Source organism: Silurus meridionalis, chromosome 17 (genome assembly GCF_014805685.1).
Source record: "Silurus meridionalis isolate SWU-2019-XX chromosome 17, ASM1480568v1, whole genome shotgun sequence".
NCBI lineage: Eukaryota > Metazoa > Chordata > Actinopteri > Siluriformes > Siluridae > Silurus > Silurus meridionalis.
Window position 1 is genome coordinate 19,501,057 of NC_060900.1, and position 26,031 is coordinate 19,527,087.

A 26,031-nucleotide genomic window follows, 5' to 3' on the forward strand; every position below is an offset into this window, starting at 1 on the left:
GGATAGCTCGCTAACTTAAGTTGCAACAGAAATCATATAAGCACAGACAGGTTTCCAAAACCTGTTCCTTTTTATTTTTCTTGGCAACAGCGTTAAGGGTTAGTCAAAGAAACTTAGAAATCAGCATCAGAAAATAATAAGGACATAATCCTCGTCTTGAACACACGCAGTAATAGCGGAAAAATGCAGTGGCATGCTATGCAAAATACCATGAAAATACCGCTATGCTCTTAAAGGAAGCGCAACATATTTCACCCGTTACACCATGTGTAACGTGTCTTTCGTTAAAGCCTGTGTAAAGTTCATTAGTGTAGACACCTGAGGCTTATAGACAGGTGCAGCTTATTCATGTTAAAAATAAAAATATTTGTAAAATTCAGCTTTATAGTCTGGAAATAACGGTAATCTTGCTATGAATACTTGAGTAGCCCAAAAAGTCATGTTATATTAGGGCAATGCTGGATTAATAGATCAGCCAATAAGTACAAAAATAAGACAAATTTTAAAACTGTAAAGTTGTAATAATACAGCAAGTGCTGACAAAAAAAGACTTATTGAGGAGAGATATAGCAGACAAATAAATGCATGAATGGGAGGATTGATGTTTTTGGAACCACTGTACAATCACCCAATTTTGCATAATCTGTATTTATTACAGCCAACAATGGCTTGTACTTAATTAAAAAAAAAAAGGAAAGAAAAGTGATATGATATGATGTTTAGATTATTAAGCGTTTCTAAATATATTACCCAAGCAGAATTGTTTCCTGGTCTCTAAACGGACCCAGCCGATCATACCCATTTGTTAGGAATTCCAGCTGGACAAAAAGATACAAATGTTTAATTACCAGCCAAAATACTTACAAAGTAACAAGGAAATCATCCAATCATGTGTTATTTTAAATGGGTGGGACCGTATTTGTGGAAAAACTGCATAATTCCAGGCAAAAACTGGATGCTTCGCTTTTGAGTACTAACCTAACCATTATGCGATTAGACATTTTATGTACGGCCAATTGGCATGTCTGGGTGTTGTAAGCCTGAGATGTAGAATTAAGAAAGATGGCCTTATTATGAGTTCTTCATAATTTGATCATGGAAAAAAACAAAGATAATTAAAATGTCTGCTGAGCACCTGTTGGTGATGACAAGCCAATGAATTACACTTTTGTTTACTAATGTGTTACATTACAGTTTAATAGTGGGTCGTTTATCACAGATAAAAACTAGCCTGATTTAGCGAAGTCTGATTCTGGTCCAGAACCTGGCTGGGAATTTTAGTTGGTCATGTTAAATTGCTATTGTTGGCTTTGCTAGAAAAATTTCTTACAGTATATTAGTATAAATGCATGGTTATTTTCTGTAGCGGAACGTCTCTGATGCTATCACCGGCTGTAAATCAAATCACATGTTTATATAGTATTAATACGCTAATAAGCTATTGCTTGTTGGCAGTTGCCAGACTGCTGTGATATACAAGTAATAAGAGTAATAGGATATTTTATTAGTTTTATGCTTACCAATAACAATCTGTTGCATCATCCTGTCATTCTGACAATCTGTTGCATCATCTGTTGCATCATCCTGTCATTGTCTATTTTCTTCATGTAAGTTGTTGATCCACAATATAGTCTGTTATATTATATATCGTTGACATAGAATTTACTATGGTTTGCCCCTGATGGTCAGATGGACAGCAGAATGGGACAGACGAATAGGTTTAATATCTGACATGACAGGTATACAGACTGACATGTAATCTCTGTTACAAAAGAAACAAAGAAATGGGGGGGTGTTCTGGGTGACCTGTGTGTATGTTTAATCTCTGTCTACATTCCATGTCTAAGCATTGTGTTTTTCCCTCTGGGGTGCGAGTGTGTGTATGTCTGTGTTTATGTGTGTGGGCAAAATGCTAGTGATATAATGAATCCATCTGACCTTTTCAACCTCAGCGTCATTCAGAAATCCTAAAGACGAGCTCAGCAATGCTCCAGGGCAACATCAATACTGACGGTGACACCCCAAACCAAACATAAACACACACACACACACACACACACACACACACACACACACACACACACACACACACACACACACAATGAAGCCACCATCAAGCAATTAACCCTGAGACTCAGCACATAGTAGGAGAAAGAGGCAGATAGAAAGGACAGAACAGGGACAGATCAGAGTTAACGAGTAGAGAGGGGTCAAAGGAGAGATGGATGAAGTGAAAAGAAAGCAAAGGAGAAAAAGAGATAAAGGAAGAGAATGTTAAGGGTGAGGTGAAGGAGAGGGAGGGAGGAAAGTTAGACACAGGATTGAAAGGCATGTCAGTAAAATCTGTTGACATGCCAGCACTTTGAGAGAGATAAATGATTGGCTGTTGTCACACACAATGGGAGGTCCTTGATACAGATATCTCCAGCCTCAGGGTATATAAATGTAAATGACCAAAAGTATGACACCATACACATGGCCTGTGTTTTGTGTGTGTGTTCATTCAAATTCAGTTACACTCAGGCTTGATTGGTAACTAAATGCGTGCATTTTATGTGTGTGAGAATTTGGTTTGTGCGTGCATATGTGTGTGTGTGTGTGTGTGTGTGTGTGTGTGTGTGTGTGTGTGTGTGTGTGTGTGTGTGTTTGTGTGTTTTAGGAGTTGTTCTTCCCTCCCAGTTTAAGATCATGCCTGCTGATAAATGTGCCCGTGAGGCTGCTCAGTAACTCTATACTGCTCTTTCTCCGTCCCTCTCTGTTCTCTCTCCTTTTTTTCCTCAGTCCGCAACCAGATAATTTTCTCTTGTTCCCCTGATGTTGTCTATATCCCTCTCTGCTTCCCTCTTGTCTCTACTCCTTTTCTGTCCTCTTTTCTGCTCTCATCTCTGCTCCTTTCTTCTCTACCTTTATCTTCTTTTCTCCTCTCCTCCTTTCTTTTTTTTCCTCTCCTCTCCTCTACCTAGCATTGTGCAAGTTATGTCTTGTTCAGCCCCTACCCTGAGGCTCCATCATTATCTCCCATCCATCTCAGTGGCCTACACACTCCAGTTTAGTCACACAGCATATAGTTCAATCACCCGCAGCCACACACTTTTGGAACTCTTTTGCTTACAAGGTTTTTTATCAGGTATACTATAATGAGGATTACACAATTTATAAAAATGTTACTTGTTTCAAAGTTAGCTATAGGTATTACTATGCTTTTTCAGCAAACTCACATTGTAATATAGTATTACATACAATATTAGATACAAGTCATAGTTCCATTTTTTCTTTTCACCACCAACAAATATCCCCTGAGTACACCAATCAGCCACAACATTAAATCCAGTTGTGAGGTGGGGAATTTGGATACCAAGTTAACACCCTAAACTTTTGGCATGTTATTAAAACCATTCTTGAACAGTTTTGCAGTGTCACAAGGCACATTTTAATGCTAAAAAGACGCCACTGTCATTAGGAAATACTATTGCCATTAAGGGGTACACCTTTAGGTAGCTGGTACAAATCAAAATAACATCAACATGAATGTCAGGAACCAAGCTTTATTACAGCAAATTGCTTAGAACATCACATTGCTCCATTGTCTAGTTCACATTGTAGATGCTTTCAGCAGTGGACAAAAGTCAGCTTGGGCACTCAGCCTGGTCTGCAGCTACTATTCCAATGTGTAGTAGGGTGCCATACACTGTCTTCCTATACCTTTCTATCTGTCAAGGATAGACTAGGCGTAGGAACCGGGATTACAACAAAATGTCTTTATTTATACTCAACATGCAAACACAGACTTATCAAGAGTGCTTCATCCAAAGCTTAGCCAGGAGCATAAAAGTACGGGGAACACGAGTGGTAGGAAGTCCAGGTGATCTATGGTAGCAACTAGTAGATCCATCGGTGAGTGAGGGGGAATGGAAACCTTATAAAGGCGATAGGTAAATGGGGAACAGGTGTAGGTGATTAGAGCAGGAAATGGCTGAGTGAGAGTGTGAGCCATGGAGGGAGGCGTGGCTGGTGGTTCTCTGACACTATCATAGCCAGCATTTCATTTTTCAGCAATTTGTGCTACAGTAGCTCTTCTACAGTATGTTATCAGATCAGATGGGTTAGCTTTTGCTGTCTATATGTATCAGTTAGCCTTGATTACCCATGATCCTGTTATTGGTTCATTGATTTACCTTTCTTGGACTATTTTCTCTGGGTTCTAATAACTGCATCCTGGGAACACCCCGCATCACCCTAGAACACTGTGTCTTCTGACTATTTTAAACTTACAGACTTTTTACCTACTAGTGAACCTGAGACACCATACCACATTTTAGTGTCTCTTGCACAGAACCCTTCGGGTGAGCCCATTCACACTTAAGCTCACTGAGGGCAACTTATTTACTGGATCAGCCCAATGGTACAGTGGCTGCACTTCACACCATGAAGTGTTAATCTAGAGCTGAGGCAGAGTTTGGGAGGCATTTCTTCCAGTACTGCTGATTCTTACAACATTAGACAGAATTCAGCAACTAGGCAAGGATTCTTGGAATTGCCTTCAAGTAAGCTTGAAAGACCAATGATCCCACATTGCACAGAACCATCTAGGTAGACTAGGTAGTCTTGGTAATTTCCAAAACAGATCTACTGTCCCAAATGAACAGTGAGATTTGCTATCCTTAGTTATGTTTAAACTGTTCTTCTTACTATCTCTGGTGGCTTGGAGGGTAAAATAAATCTCTAGTCATGCTTTCAACTGTGGTAGGTAGACTAAGTAGTCTTTGTAATTTCCAAAACAGATCTACTGTCCTAAGTGAACAGTGAGATTTGCTAACCTTAGTTATGTCTAAACTGTTCTTCTTACTATCTCTGGTGGCTTGGAGGGTAAAATAAATCTCTAGTCATAATTTTAACTGTGGTTCTATGAACCCCTTGGTAATTGCCACAGATACATTATATAAGTACCTGGTATTATTAGTAGGTGTTGAGCGAGTCTCATTCTATTGGTGTATATTACATATAACCCCATTTGCATAAACAATTATAGTATTCCAGGCCAAAGAAATGCTTGTTCATGTTCTGCTACATTTAGAAATCTGTAGATCTTGGGCTTAAGTTGAACCAAGTTGTAAGTTTAATTTACATAACACAAATAAACACATTCTTAAACTACTAATATAATTTTGGATGGTTCTATTAAAAAAAAAATACTATTCATGTTTCTTTTACATAAAAGGTTCCAAGTAAAATGCCTTTCAGGGAATTAGACTATAAACAACTTTATCATTATATGCATCAGCTCAACCGTACAGTAGTTTAAGTCAAATATGTATTTTTTTTTGTGTATGCGTGCAAAATAATGAATAGAGTTGCAAATGCTATGGATTTCTACCTATGAAATTCTGGACCAATTATGTTAATTATTGGGAAGGAGCAATACCGGGTTCCCTGGTGGTCTAGTGGTTAGGATGCGGCGCTCTCACCGCTGCAGCCCGGGTTCGATCCCCGGTCAGGGAACTGCCCCAGCCATTAGGGTTGCACAAGCCTTAGTGCCGCTCCCAAACCCGATAAATGAGGAGGGTTGCGTTAGGAAGGGCATCCAGCGTAAAAACATGTGCCAAATCAAGCATGCGGATGATCCGCTGTGGCGACCACTAATGAGAGAAGCCGAAAGAAAATATTGGGAAGGAGCAATACCCTACTTTTTAGTTACTCATGTCATAGAAAAATAATTCTCTCTCAAGTTCATATGAAGTTTATGTGTAATGGGCTTTTAGTGTCACCACAATGTTATGCAGCTCCAGTAATTTAACAGGTAGTTCATTTTGCACTATTCACTCTTGGTGGGGCTCTGTCCTGACATGACCCAGAACACAGTTTATCTGCTTTTAGATGTTAGTCATTGTCATTATCTTTAGCAAAAATGCATAATAGTATTTATATTTGCACACATCATTCTGTGGGTATCCCCGAGCTTGTTAAGTATACAAACATAAACCTGGGCTTCCCAAAGGGTCTACACATGACATTAATATAATACAAATATCTTACAAAAATCTTTAAAAAAAAATCATGTTATGTATGCATGTAGTAGAAGTATTTTTCAAAAATAATAAGAGAAACTTATGGGTGTGGCACAATGGCACAGAGGATCATGTGCCATTGCACACAAGTTCAATCCAAAGCTCAGGTTTCTTTTTGTGTGGAGTTTTTTAACAGGTCCTTTCCTGGTTCCTCCCCAAAACATGCAGTAGGTGAATTGACTACGATAAGTTGGACTTATTTGAGAATGCATGCATTACTCTTATTTTAAGTTTATTTTATCAGATCTTTTAATGAACTGGGTGGCTGAAAATCTACAGACATATGAAGCTGCATTAACCTATTTTCAATCAAATATAACTAACCACCTGTTGGACAGTTATCAATGAATACCAATCAAATAATAATCAGGAAATATGACACAAAATGTTCTCCAATCATCTGAATGTTTGTGTTGGCAAAAATGTTTGTCCTATATCAATAATAGGTTTTACTGTCAGCTTTAGCACATTAAATATATATCTAAAAATCAGACCCCATGTTGTATTGGGGTGTATTCTGACAAACATGAGAATGAATGTGGGATTCATTTTGGGAGGAATCAGCTAGAATCCATGGATTTGAGGGGATTTGAAACTGTCCGGGTGTTGGCTGAAGTGGCACGCCATGAGCAAGCATATTGCTGGGAATTGCCGTTTTTGGTGCCAAGTACATTTTTTTTTTTTATTCTTTAAATTGCCAAAACACAATTGCACTCTGTTAATGTTGGTAAGTGAAATTATATAACAGGAAATTATTTCTTTCTTCGTTATTACAAAGTTTAAGTTGGGAATTTACTAATATTTAGTTAACCACATGTTGAAATGTGGACTTCGGAGATTTTGACATTAATGGAGAGTGAATCACATTAAAGATATCCATTTCCATTTTAAGTATTCAGCATGGTTTGGATGAATAAAAAGAGCAAGCCAGCAAAGAAACAAACAACTTATGAAAAATGTTCAAGCCTAATACAGTTAGATTGGACTCTGTTCAGAAACATAAAATAACATTGCTGGTTCAACACAAGTTCCATGGACAAATATAAGTTCTCCGAACTGTCCGCGATTGCAAGTCTATGAATTGAACATGTACTGTGCATGTCACAGCCTCCCTGATTTCTTCCATTAATCATGTTTAAAGAGAGGGCATATGGCAAACTGGTCAGTCCACATGTGCCAAATGCCAGGATGACTATTTTCTGGTTGGTGACGTAAACACAGTCTTTCTCTTTCCTTTTATCCCTCTATCTATCGTTGCCTCTGTTTGATTCATTGCCTCTGTCTGACTCCCTCTCTGTATAGTCACGCGCCCCTTCATCAAAGCCCTGTCCCTAGGGTCACATTACAAGCTTTTAAAGAGTGCTTCTAATTTCCCTTTATTACGTAACGACAATGATTAGCTGGTAGAATGGTCCATAGCATCCGGATCAGCTTGAGTGATTTCCAGGCTTAGCAGTTACTGATCGTTAGAAGGTCTGATAACATATTGTTGCCATATGAGACCAAACCTACACCAGCACATTAAGTCAGACAGTAATGGCAGGATGCAAAACAGGCCTGTAAGTACTGATGCAGTGCAAATGCAGAATGCTCAAGGGTTTGCTGTTTGACTCACAGTTACTGAATTTCAGTGACACTAATGCTTGTAACATTGATGTAATTGAATATCTGTTTGTGTCCGCACATTTACATCTACCTGAAATCTAAATAGATGGCTTAAGTACGGAACACTGTTCTCTTCTGTGTGATAGAAAAAAACTTTCCCTGTTAATGTAGCATATGAACACAATGTGACCTCATTGTAGCCTATAGTTCTCATACACATTATTACTACTCTAATCATGGTAAAGGTCAGGAAATGTGAATGAACTAAGAAAAACCTTTCATTAATCCTCCTATGAATCATTCTAAACATATGAGCACTCATTAGACTGTGATTTTCCAATAAATCTCACCCATTTTATGTCTTATTAGAATGAATTCCAAGAAATTAAGAATGAAATACACACACACACACACACACACACACACACACACACACACACACACACACACACATATATATGTATAGTTATGAAAGGGTTGCTCTCTCGGTCTATGCAACTTAAAAAGACAAATATAAGTGACTTTAAGTTATTGGAAAATATTTGAGACACAATCATGCACAGTTCAAATACTTTAAGCTTTAAGCACCTTAAGGTGCACGAGCCACTGACGCCATGACACTTGCATAAAGTTCATTTACTGCCTGGTTAAAAAAAGACAAAAACAGACAGGGACTGGAAGTTTATATTGTCTAATGAAAAACATGTCTTTTTTAAGTTTCCCAACCAACACTTTTTCTTTTGGATATATACTGTAGATATGATAGGATATATAGATATATAAACAATTTTTAATTTACGATGATGTATGACTATATCTATTGCGTGCACCACTGTTTCTGAAGCCCAACACCTGCTGCGCACATGAATACATAGCTTGCTTAGATAGTATTTTCACGTGTTATGTAAAGAGACAACCGCTCATAGCAAAGTATTATCCAAGAACACTGACATTTTGACAGGGTGCAAACCCTAATAGATGGGTATTCTATTTTATATATATATATATATATATATATATATATATATATATATATATATATATATAGAGAGAGAGAGAGAGAGAGAGAGAGAGAGAGAGAGAGAGAGAGAGAGAGAGAGAGAGAGAGAGAGAGAGTTATGCTTAGTCTATGCAACTTAAAAAGACAAATATAAGTGAATTTAAGTTATTAGAAAATATTTACCATTTAAATACTTTAAGCTTTACTACTGAAAGAATACTGTATTTTCAGCATTTTTTTCTGTTCGATGTATAAGAGTACTTTTGTTAATGCACTTTATAATTAGGTAAGCCTAAATCAGCACCCAAAATCTCATCCCTCTCAGTCACTTGAGTTAAGATTATTGCCTGTAAAAGCTTTTTCATTATGAACAATTATTCCAACAAAATGAAGCATTATATCTAATAACAGGGAGGAAAGACAGGGAGGATAGCTGAATACTATGTGCTTTGATATGCTTGGCTTTGAAATACATAGAAAAAAAGGATACACATTCACACAAACACAAGCCCTACTGTGAGACGAAAATTTAGAGCTGTCACTATGTCCTGCTCTCCCGCTATTAAGATAATCAGCTGGATATTAGTTAATCAGAATATCCCTGTCCTGAGGGATACCCTGTAATCTTTACACACAAACACACACACACACACACACACACACACACACACACAGAATACGCTTACTAATAGCTTCATTATGTGTCATTATAGACGATATGTTTTGTCATTAAGACACCGCAACAGCTTAATACTTCATAATTTTATGTGAACTTTTGTTTAAATATAATGCAGAATACAGAAGTTATACAGAAGATCCAAAACATCAGCATTTATCTGACACATTATAATTAATTCCAATTATAATTTGAACAGATGTTTTGGACCACATGTTTAGTATTAAAGTTCATACAATTACGCATTTCTTTAATTGTAGATTTACGCTTTAATATTTACATTTTTGGTTAGATAGTGTTCTTAGTGCAGGCTCATCTTTAGATTTCGATCCTTTAAAAACTTCGGGTCTCTCTTTCTCCTCATCTTTTACAAAGTTCTGTAAAATCCTTTGAAGTCTTCTGTCCAAAATCTGGCCACTTTGTGAGTGGAAAAGTGTGCAAAGCGCTAGGCGATTTCTTCTCTTCACGCTGCTGCCTCCATTCACATTTGTATCAGTCAACGCCAGACAAAGTTATAGGGGTATGACTGGTACAAAGCACATAGATGTGTTCTTAGTAACAGGTAAGTGGTATTATAGTGAGGCCTTGAGTTCTTTTATAAAGTCCTTAAAGCATTTTAAATGCAGCACAAAACACTACTCGAGGAACAGCATATCTTTGGAAATTCACAGGAACCAAGACATAGAAAAAACACCAACAAAAAAAGTTCACAGTTGCAACACAGCTCATTCTTACACTCTTCGTGTCTCCTGCCCAAATGAATACCATAAAATAAAGAGTAAGAGAGAGGCAGAGTAATGTGCCGGGTTGGACATAGTGTGCAAGACGCTCATGGGAAATGCAGAGTTTTTTTTTAGTTGTAGTGCTTTCACGGAGAGTTATAATAAAGCCATGCAACAAGGAATAGGAATCAGGGTCAGGAGCCATGAAGGATGGACTTTATATCCCAGAATACCATCGTTCACAGGAGATCTTGAAAAGACGGGGGAAGACCGAACTTGGCAGAGTCTCAGGTCTGGTCCAGCCACTCGGCTCGTTTCGGAGCTTTGCAGGTGTGTATATCCACAGCCTCCTCGCAGTCTTTACACTCAACAGCACAGCACCATTTGAACTTACATTCGCACTTGGTGATGCGCTTCACACGTGTGGTATCGTAGCCCCGGCCACAGCACATCACCTCACAGCCATCTGTCCCTCGAGATGATTTGTTGCACACACGGCCAGCCGTGCCTAAAGAACCTTCACAATAAAACAAAATATTAGTAAATGTCATAGTTAAAATGTTTAATATCTGTAAAAGAGTACAAAGTAATTCATTGTAAGATACAAATCATTCATGCCAAACTCTTTAGAGTATTGTGCAGTTGTTTGCCTTTATTAAATTCTACCTCTACACTGACTCTCAGGTAAAAGGGTGTGCTTTATGTGTTCATTGAGTTTTAGGGTTAAACAGGCACTGGACAGTGAAGCTCCTGCACTAAAAGAATCAGTGTCACTGGAGTCACCCTGTTCCCTGCGGCTATGCTCCCATCAGTTCGAGAGATGTGTTGGCAGGAAGAAGGAATGGCTTTTGAAAAATGAGCCTGTTGTATCCTTGGGCGTCCAAATACCACCGAGGAAGGGGGGGAAATTACTAAGCCACTGAAATAACTGAGCTGGTAAGTCGTCTGTCTGAGTCAGTCGCAAAACCAAACCAAACACAACCCAGACGTAACACACATGAGTCATGCTTCACTGCCCTAGTGGTCATTAGCCATGACAGTAATGTATCCCTGTTCAATGCAACACTGTCCCTCATGTCGTGTCTTCCACACCTGCCTGGTGCCTGATGCAGGTGCTGCATTTTTATGATTTAAAACTGCTTAAAACTGTCATAGCTAGTTAAGGCAGGGTTGTGTAAGCTGTAGACCTAAATAACCTGGTGACTGTAATAAACCGGATACCATATGAAATAAAAAAAAATAATGGGTTTGAAATATTTGAATTTTGTGATGTCATTACCATTGTATGTATTATAAATCACTGTTGCTTGTCAATATAGTAGAGTTATTATTACATTATAATAACTATCGAAAAGTATTTGACTAAAAGGTTTAATTTGTATTTACATTTCTCCTGACACATAAACACCATAACTGCAATTACAAAATCACTCCTAAGCAGCATTCAATACATTACAATTCAATGGCTTTACCACTGGTACAACAAGGATATGCTATTTATTATTATTGAAACAAAAAACATGTACACAGATATTTCTGTCCTTCTCTTTATAAGTTGTATCATGAATATTATTTATTGAGTTATCTTAAGACTGAGACCCTCTGTAATATCTCTAGGAGTCAATCCCCAAACCCATCAGAAGCTACATCAAACCTTAAGTAGTGTGCTTATAGGTGTAAATGTGAGTGTGTGCTGTAGATGTGTGTCTAAATGCACTGCCTGTGGGCAGCAGGGTCACTGTGTGAGAGTGTCAAGGATTAACGAGGCAGAATCATCACGCTCCACCTCTCATGACCCTTTTAAAGCCTTCGCTGCCCCAGGGAAGGTGTGGCAGAGGCCTGAGCTGGGGCAGGTGTGAGAATTGGCTTACTGTCGGCAGCAAATCCTACCTGCCTCGCACTCTTCCATGCATAAACACCTTTAAGCCAACTTTATGCATTTTTGTGAATAAAATTAATGATTTCAAAACAGTCTTAGTACATATACTATATGGACAAATGTTTGTGGACTCCCGAATATAAAATTCCTATATCCTTTTTAATTCCACATTCAGTTCCCATTTGCTGTTACAATAACCTCCATGTTTCTGTGAAGATGTTCCACTGGATTTTAGAGTGTGATTGTGGTGATGCTCATTCAGCCACAAGGGCATTAGTAAACATAGGGTCACAAAGGGTGAGGAGGCCAGGGGTGCAGATGGTCTTCCAATTTATTTTAAAGGTGTTTAATAGGGTTGAGGTCAGAGTGTTATAGCAGGCCACTCAAGTTTCAAACATGCAAACCATATCATTGTGGAGCTTTGCTTTGTGCAGAGGGCCACTGTCAGGCTCGAACAGGTTTGGGTCTCGTAGTAAAGTGTAGTGTAGAAAGTATAGTAAAAATGTAATACATGCAAAGACATCCTATACTGGTGTGTGCCTCCAGCTTTGTCGTAACTGTTTAGGAAAGAACCATATATGGCTGAAAAATCTAGGCGTCGCTATAGTTATGTCTACTGTATATTGTGTACATCAAAGTGCCATACCTGCAGCTTTGTCCATTAGGCAGTAGTCAGGTGAGTTCTCAAAGTACACCAGATCATTTTTTGTTGCGTTCCGGAAGTCCTTGTGAGCCACAGTGAATCCTGCTCCATCTTGGTTTACCGTGACTTCAATGGCGCCATTGTATTTTTTACGGAGGTAATCACCGGTCTTCCGGAAGTCGGACATCGCCAACCAGCAAGTCCTTAAGGTGCAGGAGCCACTGACGCCATGACACTTGCACTCTAACTTCATAAAGCGCTTTACTGACTGGTTAAAAAAGACAAAGCACAGACAGGGACTGGAAGTTTATATTGTCTAGTGAAAAACATGTCTTTTTTAAGATTCCCAACCAACACTTTTTCTTTTGGATATATAAATATGATAGGATATATGGATATATAAACAATTTCAAATTTACGATGATGTAAGACTATATCTATTGCGTGCACCACTGTTTCTGAAGCCCAACACCCGCTGTTCACAGGAATACATAGCTTGCTCAGATAGTATATTCGCACCTTATGTAAAGAGACAACCGCTCATATTCTATATGCAATAGCATTGGTTCTATATTCTATAGCAATAGCATCGGTCATTACAGTGATCAATGTTTTCAAAATGACCACCAACTCATAATTGAAATGTAATTAATGTGTTGAGCTTGTACATCATTCCATGAGTCATGGGTGAATGTGAAAAATCAGGGTCAAAAGAACTTAAAAGAAGCAAGCATCCTACTAATTATACTTCTTACCATTCTGCCACAGCGATTGTTATGAAGGTTCACAAGTGCCCGTGCATCCTTCACCGTCCTCTCTTTGGCATCTATGAATGCTTTTGCAAACTTTATCCCATAGTTAATGTTGTCACTGCAGCCACCCCAGTCAAACTCGCCTCGATCATCCTTTGACTTGCCACGCTTGTGTGGGTCACAGTTGCACGTCCTTAGCTCCCCCTGGCTGCAGGCACGGGTAATGGCGTACACAACACCCGCAGAGGAGATTGCATACACAAAGGCGGCCTCCCGACTGCCTGCACAAATAGATGCTGTTAGAGAGGAGGATGACACACACACACACACACACACACACACACACACACACACACACACACAGACAATAGCTCCCTCCCTTACCTACTCAATCATATAATCACACACTCCATCTTGTTTAAGAAAGAGCCTTGTAATCCCAAACAATATCACACACACCCGCATAACTCATTCATCTGATTCTGACACGTCTAAAAGGATGCATCAGCACATAGCGTAAGTGTTACTTTTAAATATTAGTGCAGGAGTAATCTCTCTGGGATGGGTTCCTCTCCAGTCAGATAAACTGTTTAAAGCTGGGCATTGTGATACCCCAATCACTGCTGTTCCGGGGAAGTCAGCTGAGGAAGGCTGCTTTTCACAACAACCCCCTATTTTCAGAGAGAACTACTCCTTTGTTTGGCTTCCAGTCACTCACACTGATAAAACTAGCTAAGCTGAAAATAAGAAAATATAAACCGTTTATGTTTCTACAGTATTGTGGAAGAACAGTGGAAATTAGACCGCATGTGATACAAGAGAAATTGCAGTAGCTTTTAGCATACTTTTAAAGCTCTAACAAGCAATTTAATGCAATGCTTTAAATTTCTCTAGTTCATATTATATATTTCTTACATTTTCACATTTATGATGCCATTAACAAAACAAAGAGTACAAAATGTTCTTCTTCATACAGTTCACCAAGGTTAAACATGCACCTGTGGCAAGTATTAACTGGACCTATTAGATAATATTTATCATCCCCTAGTCTGATACAGTGACAAAAACAAATGTCAATGTGTATTAAGCCTAACTAAGCAAATTTAGTTTGATAAAAAATTCCTGAATAAATGATCACTTTAATTATCATACAGATGACACATTTATTTATCAAAACACATGGTAAAATAAATTATTTGTATGTTTTCTTCTGTTTCAGTTATCTTCATGGCCATTCAACTCAGAAATGACTAGAACACACCCATCTGATTCATTCTGTACTGGGTTTCGTTTTTGGTGACCTAGTTGGTTTATTATATTTATATTTGCTAACATCCACCCATTAATTTTTTTGATCGATTTATCTATCTATCTATCTATCTATCTATCTATCTATCTATCTATCTATCTATCTATCTATCTATCTATCTATCTATCTATCAATCAGTCTGTCTGTCTGTCTGTCTGTCTGTCTGTCTGTCTGTCTATTATTATAATGAAAAAGTATTACTATTGCCATTAGTAGTAATAGTAGAAGTAGTAGAAGTAGCTAAAAGCTACAGCAATCCTTTTTATTTCAAATATAAAAACAGAAAGACTTTGAATTCATACTCATGCTATTATATGTCATACAAAGTGCATTTCACATTTTCTAACACATCTAATCACTTATGATCTGCTTTATATTTCACATAATTATCAACTGTTTGACAAGCTTTACTTTTATGAGATCCAAACTCTTCATGGCTGTCAAGAACATTTGGCAAATCCTCACTGAAATGTTTCCTCCCTTTGTGCTACACAGAACTTAAATGATGTAAATTATTATTTATAAATCATATGCACCATGTACACTTTGCCAGACTGCACACATAAATTAGACTTTTTTATTATGCCTCTGAGTAAAAAATGTTGATCTGGATTTTTATTTTTACCTTACATATCAATGGGGACATTATAAAGCCGGCAGCTCATCTAAAGGTGGAAAACTTGGACAGTGATACTTCATAAATATGGTCCAGGGCTTTCTTAAAGCACAAACAAATCCCCACAGAAAGAGAGCCAGATATACAGTATGTGATTGACTGAGATAAGTAGGGATTGGACATATTAAGTAAAGACTGAATGAAAGGAAGACTGAATGGCAGCTAAAATAACAGAAGAAAAAATTATAGGCCTTGAAAGATTTGACTTGCTATAAGAAAGTACATTTCCATAGCACTCCATTTTTCTGTAAATTCAAGTTTGGTTCTGTGGCTCTCCAGGTCTCTATATCAAATTCAGATATCACCCCCAGCGTTACATTGCTCACTGTTCCTAAACAAATATTCCCAAAAACAGAGCTACTCACTTCGTTGCATGGCCCTGCCGAAGACGGTGTGGTCACGCTCAATTGTGCTGCAGTTCCAGCGGTGGTGTCTGAACTGGTGTTGGCACTCACGGATCCACTCCTTTCCTCCCTCGCTGATCGACTGCATTACATCTGGATACTTCTGACACAACTGTCTCTGCTTATTTACCAGACCTGGCACATTATCACATATAACCCGTGCACCCAAAGCACCAATGTACCTAAAACACACACACAAACATGTATTTAAACACATACTCCTAACTATTTAACAGTTATTAATAGTCATATCATTTTAAAAAATGCTCTGTGTATATTTTAGCTTAGGGGTCTTTAAACCTTTAAACCTGATCTGTGTAGCTGCAGGGTTTTATTCCAGCCAAATACAAGGCATAATACATAGTTGAATGAAGACCATGATTATATAATTAAACAGAAATTAAAAGTGGCTCCTACTTGGTTAAAATTAAAACCTTTTCTAACACTGACACTTCGTAGATAAGGTTAAAGACCCCTGATCTAGTAAATCCAATATTGTTATGTTTAACAATACTAATGCAAAATGTTATTTATGTTCATGTCCTGTGTCTTAATGCAAGGCTAGATTTCTGTACAATGGAATAGAAGACAGTAAGCTTTAGTTTTCTGTGCATGAGAAGAGAGAATGAGCCGGTCTGCTCTCCAAGATTGTGTTACAGTGTTATTGTAAGATTTATTGGACATGTACATGTTCTGGGGTGGCAATGAAAAAAAAGGTGTGGCTGAAGAACTGCTTCATGCTGAACAAACTGTTTTTAAAATTATCTTTCTCAAATGGTGCACATGACAGTGTAGGGAAGGGAATTGTGATTTTATGAATGCTATTATATATTGTGATGACTGGAAATGAATATTAAATAAAATAAACTGTTAATCTCATACTGTGTGCCTGAGCTGCTGCGAATTGTTGGTAATAAAGGATGGATGGGGCTGTTTTTTTTGTTCTAGAACAAGCAGACCTTTATATGTTTTTCTAATTAAGTAAAAAGCTACTGAATAATAATGAATGATAACTTGTAAAATTTTAAGGAGCCATTTGTGAGGTTGTTTAGCTAGAGAACTCCTGACTCATTAGGCCATATTTTGGATTTTTAAACTCAGAAATACCACAAGTTCTTCTCCTGTCAGTAAAGAACAAACATCCAAGGCTAGCATGGGCTCAGACTCACCCAAACTGGACAGTTGGAGACGGAAAAAAGTGCACTGATGAGCCTGTGGCCATAATCGCACTATATTTGACTGACAGGCATGTAACCATATGTGACTGCCTGCTGCAGTCGCCCATCCATGTTTTTCTACTCACTACAATTATAAAGTGCTTATTCGAGTTTCTATATCCTTCATGGCAGCTTGAACCAATTTGATCATTGTCCTCTAGCGTTTTCACCTACAGAACTGCCACTCACTTAGTGTTTTTGTTGTTCACACCATTCTGTGTAAACTCTCATAAGATCCGCAGTTTGTGAAATACTCAGACCTGCCTACCTGGAAACAAAACCATGCCACTGTCAAAAGAAAAAAAAAAACATTTTTCCCCATTCTGGTGTTTAATGTGAACATTCTGAGGCTCTTGGCCTGCATCTGCTTACAATGTAACGCATTGTGCTGCTGCCCAATCATCGACTGAATAGATACCTTGAGTAACCTGGAGCTTCTAATATGTTGTCTGCATTGACTAGCATGTTAACACTATTTGGTGTTACATGTAACAAATGCTAACACTTCAGCAATTGAAATTAGGTCAAATCCACAGAATTGTCATATAAATGCATAAATCAAAAGCCTGCAGATTTGATATTTTTCTACACTGTTGTTTAGATCGCCAGAGGTAGTGGACTAATTTGTGTCTTAAAGAATGTTATAAAATGTTGACATTTTTCGAAGCAGCTGAGAGGTTTCATAAAATTTCAACATTTTATAACATTCTTCATTTGAGAAAAAGCTTGGCAAATAATTCTATCCTAAATATTGTAAATAATTTGACTGCCTTATAAACTGCTGATTACCATAATTACATTGGGTTTCAGTACACCATTGACTGTATTACTATTATTATTTACTACATAATGTTACTAAAGTTAAAAGTGTAATGACTTGGGACTCATTGCAGTGAAAACAATCCATGAAATTGACAAGGACAGGACATAACCAATGTTGGAAAAATTCATCTGCAAATAGTTTGCAATCGTATTTATATTTTTTTTAACAAATGAAAATCTTACATCCAGCAGATAAAAAAGGTTAACAACATAGTGAAGCTTTGTTGATTGCTCTTGTTGAAAAGTTCAAGTATAAATGTTTTAACAGTATCAGTAAATAAGTAGTTGATTATGCACATAAAAATGCACAAAAACTGTTTATAAGGGGTCTGTGTTTTGCTTTGGTTTTTTATTTTCACACTGAAATCCCCTGTCCTGATCAATATGCCATGACTGGAAGATCCCCAGTAGTGTCCAAGATGGATGTTTGCAATTATTTTATACAAAAACATTGAGAAACACTGAGTGGTGTCAAAATGCAATACTGATATTCTTCTTACATAATCAGGGACTTATGGTAACTCTGCTGCCGTCTTTCACAATTTAGCTAAAGCTTGAAAGATAGCAGGACCCATTGCTCTCCCTCGCTCTAGTTTCCACTCCTGTTATGGATGTTCCCATTCCAACACAGCCCACCATTTGTTTACCGTTCTTCTAACGTGCCTTAACCAAGACTGGCACAAACTATACACAATACGCACAAAGACAGACACACATTGCATTTGTCAGTGACTTTCCCACTAAGTTTTTTATCTTTACTATTCTTATTAACAGTTCTTGTGTCATAACTCCTGAGATACAGCAGGGTAATGTCTGTCCTTGTACGACATTGTGGAAGGCACAAACACACAGATGCAGATGGTACAGATTAACCCTTCTGCTCTGTTCACTGTAGCAGTGATTGTCTCAATGAGCAAGAACAACTTTTATAGTTAAACAATTTTAGAATGATTTTATCATCCCAATGTCTTAGGAGCAGAAAGGGCCCCTGGTGCAGAGGGTTAAAGGTCTTGCTCAAGGGCCCAATAGTGGAGGCTTGGCGGTGCTGGGGCTTGAACAGCCAACCTTCCAATTAGTAAAGTACCACTGAGCTACAACCTTCCACAAATAAAAGAACTGAATTAGACGAAGTAACACCACAACTTCCAAAAAGATACAAAAATATATATAGGTTTGCCTTATTTAACTTCTAGGTTTGGCTAATTAACCTATTAATTTGCTTGTCTGCATTTGTTTTAGGCAATAATTATGATTATACTGTAAGAAAACCTCACCAGCTTTTCAAAAATGTTTACTAGCAGTTTAAACAGATGCACATAAGCACTAACCTTACTGATGTAACTCCTATAAATCTTACATAAAAATTGAATGAATTTGAATTGTATGAATTTTCCAAGATAAAAGCCAAGCCTATACCCAGTTTTTAAAGTTAATGCCCACTAGGCACACAAATGTTTCTTGTTAGATTCTAGTTGTGGCATCAATTGATTTAAACAAATAATGTGATATTTTTTCTAGATTATCCACTTTTTAATATTAAAACAGCGTTGCACACTATTTGAGATTATGAAAAAGGTGTAGCTATAGGTGTGTTTTTTACAGTAGTGGATGGTGTTTGTAGGTTCTTTTGGAGGATTAGACTTATAATAGAACAAAACAATGCCTACACATAGATTACACAAGTACACAAAGTTTTCATGTCATCAGAAAAAAATGTATATTCCAAATTCAACCATAATTTGCCGACCAAAAAATTATGTATTCCAAATGTTTCGTCATTCCTATAACTTTAACAATTCCACTTTCTGTAAATATTAAAACTGGCTTTTTCAATTGACTCAGACCATGAGGTTTAAACAAATGCTGTCATCTAAATGTTCTAATATGTTTGGTGGCACAGTTACACTATCACTGCTATATTCAAAGTGAAAATGCGGTTGGTTCCCCAGGTGTTTCTTTGCACTTCATATAAACTTCATTGTGATTAGTGTATGGAGGCTGATCCTCAGCTGACACCTGCTCTGCATCACTCTACTTAAGCCTGTTCCAAGTGGAACCTGTTCAGTTATGTCTGATCCTGCGCTGCTCACATGGCTGACTGGGTAATACAGAGAGGGTGGTACCTCTTACGAAGCCCACACACACACACACACACACACACACACACACACACACACACACACACACACACACACATACACATACACACATTCACCCTCACACACATCCCACGGAGGTTTCACACATGATGATGGGATGGAGAGGGGCTTTTACTGCTGTGGTAAATCATTATCCACAGGACTGTAACAACACACCGTAAAAACACACTCTGGAACCCGTATTGCATGTGTGTGTGCGTGAGAGAGCGAGGGATCAGATATGGTTAGGCTTCACTGGGTAAAGAATGCATGACTGTGGTGATTTGCCCCTCGTTAGGGTGGCTAAAGAGCCAATAAAGCAGAACTGCTCTTTCTCTCTCTCTCTCTCTCTCTCTCTCTCTCTCTCTCTTTCTCTCTCTCTCTCTCTCTCTCTCTCTCTCTCTCTCTCTCTCTCTCTCTCTCTCTCTCTCTCTCTCTCTCTCTCTCTCTCTCACATTGGCATGGACAAATAGGGATGCTTTATGCAAATGTATGTTTATTGTTAGTGAAACCAAACACAACACAAAACATGTGACAAGATAAACTTGTAAGTATAATGGTGTTTTAAATTACGTAAATCATCAGGATACCAAACAGAACTTTTGCTATGTTTCCACATGAATGATTTTAACTGACGGATGTATGCATCATGCCGGTTGGTGCTTGATTGGATGCTTAGTGCATCATTAAAACAAATGTTTAGTGATTACAATTAAAAAAATTAAGATAAAAAAAAAGATTTTTCCTTTAATATTTATTTATATGATAAAATAAATATTAAAATGTATAAAATATTATATATATATATATATATATATATATATATATATATATATATATATATATATATATAATATTATATTTTATAAATTTTAATATTGATTTTTATTAACATTAAGGTTAAAGTTTTAGTAAAATTGTAAGCTTGTCATATAGATAGTCTATGCATTTGAACTATGCATAAAAAAATGCCTGATTTCTGAAATTGTGGCTTATTGGACAAATAGCAAAAAAATTCAGCACTAAACTTACAAATTGCATTACAGTTCTTCAAGATAGTCATACACATTTTAGATTCCTTCTTGCCATAGTTCTCTAAAAAAATGTGTTGTAAGGTTCTTCAAATTTTGTGTGCATGTCCTCAGAAATGCTGTACATTTATATATGATATGGCTTAATGAGACTTTCAGATTTCCAGACTGTATTAAACATTAATAAAGATATATAAATTGTGAGGGTTTAGGTCTGTAAACCATAAAATATTTCTGAACAGAATGTAAAACACTTTCCAAGTTTGCTTTGTAGAATTCAAGAGTTATATTTATATTAAGTTTGTAATCTGATGTACCAGTGTAGATTTATTCATTGCTAGAGACTCAAAGCACTTTTGTATGTCGCTCTGGATAAGGGCGTCTGCTAAATGCCACAAATGTAAAATGTAAATGTAAAACACATGCATTTCAGCTATGTTAGAAGCAGAGAAACTGTTTTTGCACAGAGAAATATTTTTCCTTCCTTCTTATACACCCTTAGAGCAAAGGTTAAGGGCCTTGCTCAAGGGCCCAACAGTGGCAACTTGGCAGTGCTGGGACTTGAACCCTCAATATTCTGCTTTGTCCACTGTAATTTGCACTAAAGAAATAAACTAAAAACTTGAGTCCTAAATCAGTCTTATAAACCTGATCATTTGTTTCTCCAGTTCAACTAATAAATTCAAGTTCAGCATGCCATGGAATATAGCCGTGTACATGGTTATGGGCTCTGGATACCCTCTCATAGTGTGTGTGTGTGTGTGTGTGTGTGTGTGTGTGTGTGTGTGTGTGTGTGTGAGAGAGAGAGAGAGAGAGAGAGAAAGGAAGGAATGTAAAACAAAATGCAAAACAAAAGCCTAAATCAGTGGTTTGACCTTAGAGTCTCTTGATCTTACTGAGATTGACTGTAACCCTGATGAAAGTGAACGCATGCATACACGCACATCAATACAAACCACATACAATTAAAAAACACTGATTTTTGAATAGTGTGTGTGTGTGTGTGTGTGTGTGTGTGTGTGTGTGTGTGTGTGTGTGTGTTTGTATGTAAAATTGGGTGAAACAAAGAGCCAGAGAGAGAGAGAGAGAAAGAGAGAGAGAGAGAGAGAGAGAGAGAGAGAGAGTAAAGAGAGTAAAGAGAGTAAAGAGAGTAAAAGAGAAAGTGAGTGAAAAGAAAGAATGAGAAAAAATACATTCATTAATATAAGACTCTAACAGGCAGCTTCAGAGGAGTCCTCTGTCTGCTGAGAGTGATGGATGGGGGGATTATGTAGAGGGGAATCACCTTCCCTGTATCTTTGGTCAGTGTCTCCCATTGGTGAGGTCACCTGACAGTTGATAAAGGTAGTGATATAAATAGTCTTTTTTAAGTCACTTGATACAGGGTTATACATTTATTTTCATATTTCATGTCATGTTATTGTGTATGCGAATTGAAATTTCTCTAAGGAAAATAGATAGTATGATGTACATGCGCGAGCCATGCAGAAATATGTCTCGAACTGCCACGAATTAAAGAAACAGGAAAGGAAGTGCATGTGTGTTGTATACATATATGTATGTGTGTGTGTGTGTGTGTGTGTGTGTGTGTGTGTGTGTGTGTGTGTGTGTGTGTATGCCTACAGTTGTGCCTCATTGTCTCAAAGTCTCCAGTTGAGAGTACATGTCTAGCCAAGCAGACATTACATTTATTGGACTTCGTTATTTCTCTATTAGTCCATTTTTTGCTGCGTTTGCTGGCAAAGCACCAAAAAAAAATGTCACGGAGAGAAATATACAGATAATAATTTGGATACAACACTGTGCCAAATCTGAAAATATAAATATTGAGGTGGTTATATTAAATTAATATTATATATTAATATTGAGTTCCATCAATAATGAATATAAAAGTATTATTTATCTTTAAATGTAAAGCAGATTATATCATATGGCATAATAGGTGCATGTGTTTATCACTATCTTTTAGTGTTAATTGGCTAAAAAGTCACTTATATATTTGAAATCGTATAAATATTAATATAGGCAGGCTATCAATTAAAAAGCTGAAAGAAAACTCAAAAAGCAGGTAACACATCCAGAGGTCACTGGCTTAGTGGTTACTAAAGGTCTGAGAGAGAGAGACAGAGAGAAGGAAGAAAGGGAGAGAAGGTGGATTCATAAGTGCACTCGTGAGTTTTGATAGTGGATAATAATTATGCACTCTCATGGATTTCAGCAGCACCACGCTTATAAGTGTCCAAAAAGAGTTTTTATGGAATGGGGGTAGAGATAAATAGATAGATAGATAGATAGATAGATAGATAGAGAGAGAGAGAGAGAGAGAGAAACTACTTACCACCAGGACGAGTCCACGCGGGGTGTGTGGATGAGGATGAGAAGGATGAACGTGCAGTAGAGGCGCGAGGAAGCGCCGGTGGCGCGCGCGGCGGATTCACCGAGGATCCTGAGCGAGCCGTGACCTTTACTGAAGCCCAACATCGCTCAGTCTGTCCGCCAGTGCGCGACGCTACGCTACAAGTACACCGCTGCGTGTTTGCCACTCCGTGCGCCGCGGTGACGGGGTGTGTGTGTGTGTGTGTGTGTGGATCGTTGCGTTCCTCAAGGCTGCTGTTCGCTCCGCGCGCGCTCCTGTTCTCTCTCTGATCGGCTCTTGCCGCGCGCCATTTAAAAGTATTCCCCAGCAGCTGGCACACGCACCAGAAATAATCCGAGCCAGAGCGCTGGAGGAAGCGTTTCCCACTCTTTCCCTCTCTCTCTCTCTCTCTCCCTCTTCCTCTCTCTTTCTTTTCTCCCACCTCCTTTTTTGAAAGCGTTATAAAGGTCTCAGCAGAGCGCAGGACGCGTGAGCAGGCAGCGCGCGCTCTCTTCCCGTTTGAAAGTGGTGTGTCCGTTCTACAGAGGTGTGATGGTGTTCATGCAGATGTGCAACAAACAACAGCTGACAAGAACCTTCCGCTGTGCTATGCCATCAGTACTGTATCTCTCTCTCTCTCTCTCTCTCTCTCTCTTTCACTGATATTGGAGCACAGAGTTGTGTGGTGGGAGGTGTGTGTGTGTGTGTGTGTGTGTGTGTGTGTGTGTGTGTAGGGTGGGTTGTATTTAGGAATGCCGACACATCGCGGTCTCTCTGTCATTGAGCAGAATTTGCGAGGTCTGAGCGCACGCGCTCGGGATGCTCTGCTTCTTTCGTGAAAAAAAAAAAAAAACATAAAAGAGAAGTACACCGGCTGACCATAATCTATACGTTATAAAAAATAAATAAATAAAAAAATGCAAAGCCATACAATCATTATCATCATCGTCGTCTTAATCATGAACTCCATCATCATAATGTACAACATTACATTATATAGTATTAACCTAAACCGCATTTTCCCTAACCCTTGTCCTGGAGTGTTCATGTTCTGTACATGTTAGTGTTTTACCTGTGTCATACCCACTTTCACTAAACAGCTAATCAGCAGCCCTTCTTGGATTGAATTGGGCATGTTACTGCAAGGACAACAAAAAAAAGACATAATTAAAGTTACTAGGGTAGTTGCAGTAAACAACTTCAGAGAACAAGAATTTAGGAAATTTGTGCTGTATTAAATAATAAGGATGCGAATCTAACTGTGTACAGAGAGTGAAGTGGAGTGGAGCTTGCACAAGTGGCATCATACCTAAACAAACTTCAGTGTCAAATGCTTTCCAACTGGTCTTCTGCAACAGAAACACAAGTCCATCAGCTGAATAGCCTATAATGCTTTTTCTTTTCTTTTTTTTCTAAATAGAGGTCAAATGGGAGAAATAATGAGTAGAAAGGAATAGAAATATAGCATGTGGTTTGTTTGTTTGTATATATAAAGTTTTTTATTAAACCTTTCAACAGATCATCATTTGTGTTACAGAATCTGTATTACTAATAATAGTACTAATATTACTACTACTACTACTACTAATAATAATAATAATATTTTTTAAACAATAATAATGCTATATCAGTGTTTAAATTGCACAGGGTTAATTCAGCTTCCCCAGGTTGAAAACAAATAAATATAGCTAAAAGTTATGGATATTGTATTTGAATAGCTGAATATAAATCATATAAATTTAACACTAGACAGTGGTGTTTTGAAGTTACTATTAAAATCCTAAAGGTGATTAATATATTCCTCTTTAACCACAGCAATTTGTCAACAATTACTATTTATTTGCCATTGTATGCTTTTTGCTTTTAATTACAGTAGTGACGTGAAACATCAATGATCCAAGTTACTATAAGTTGCTATAAGTTTCTATACTGCACACAGCCACTAAAATTTTAATATTTACTAATATAATACTAATACTTTTATTTAAGACTCCTTCCTGAAGATGTACTGATTGTTACAAAGCCCTGACACCAGAGATTCCCTCTATTTCAAATCTCCCACAGAAACTTCTTCATATGACAGAATATGTTTTTGTTAAATAAAACACTTTTGGTTAATGATTAGGTATCATCTTCACAAGCTCCTTTAGAGACAGTAACTTTTTCTGGCATTATTGCATTAATATCAACTAATCATTGAATAATATCTTCCTCTATTTTCAGAAATGATAGAGAAAACTATTCAAAACCTGATCAATCAGATTCAAGAAGTCAAAATGCTGCAGTCAGAAAGTTATATTATAGCAGGGACCCCAATTCCAAAATGTTTTCCACTGGATATCACTGATAAAACAATCAAATAAAGTCTAAATGTATGCAAAACTTAAAATTACTTTCAAGTTAAATTTTTATTTATTGAATTTTATTACACTGCAAGCATTTTCCTGAGAAAAAAAAAAGAGTTCTGATTATTCAGTGACTTCACAACTACACAAAGTGTGTGAGACAGCCTTAAAAACTTTGTACAGACTTTGTTGATAGATGTTAAAGCAAAGCCACATGCTATATAAAGATGCCTCGCAAGCTAATTTGGCCCCAGCTCTCGCACTGTGCTCTCAGCCATTTCGAATGATAACAGCTGATCTCAGAGCAGGGACAATATGTTCAAGGTGCAAAAAAGAAAATCTAGAGAGGAACTGAGAGTAAAAAGAGGGAAGTCCCTCTCAGGATGGTTGT

At 37.6% G+C, this 26,031-nt stretch overlaps 1 protein-coding gene across 1 annotated transcript; it reads right to left on the bottom strand.

Moving 5' to 3' along the window:
- Positions 1–9,417: 9,417 nt before the first annotated feature.
- On the bottom strand, positions 9,418–23,915 carry wnt2bb (wingless-type MMTV integration site family, member 2Bb). Its single transcript, XM_046872430.1, has 5 exons — positions 23,278–23,915; positions 15,693–15,913; positions 13,346–13,623; positions 12,594–12,858; positions 9,418–10,585 (listed from the first exon to the last, which is right to left on the bottom strand). Exons 1-5 carry the CDS (start codon positions 23,418–23,420, stop codon positions 10,356–10,358), a joined length of 1,137 nt encoding a protein of 378 aa, XP_046728386.1. The 5' UTR covers positions 23,421–23,915; the 3' UTR covers positions 9,418–10,355.
- Between the last annotated feature and the right edge of the window lie 2,116 nt (positions 23,916–26,031).

Bases quoted from the DNA above. Each gene is read 5' to 3' on its own strand.
- wnt2bb (XM_046872430.1), bottom strand. From the start codon at position 23,420: ATGTTGGGCTTCAGTAAAGGTCACGGCTCGCTCAGGATCCTCGGTGAA. The intron at 12,859-13,345 runs GTAAGAAGTATA...TTTTTTAACCAG, and splicing joins ACAATCGCTGTGGCAGAATG to TCAGTAAAGCGCTTTATGAA. The intron at 10,586-12,593 runs GTATGGCACTTT...TTTATTGTGAAG, and splicing joins CCTAATGGACAAAGCTGCAG to GTTCTTTAGGCACGGCTGGC.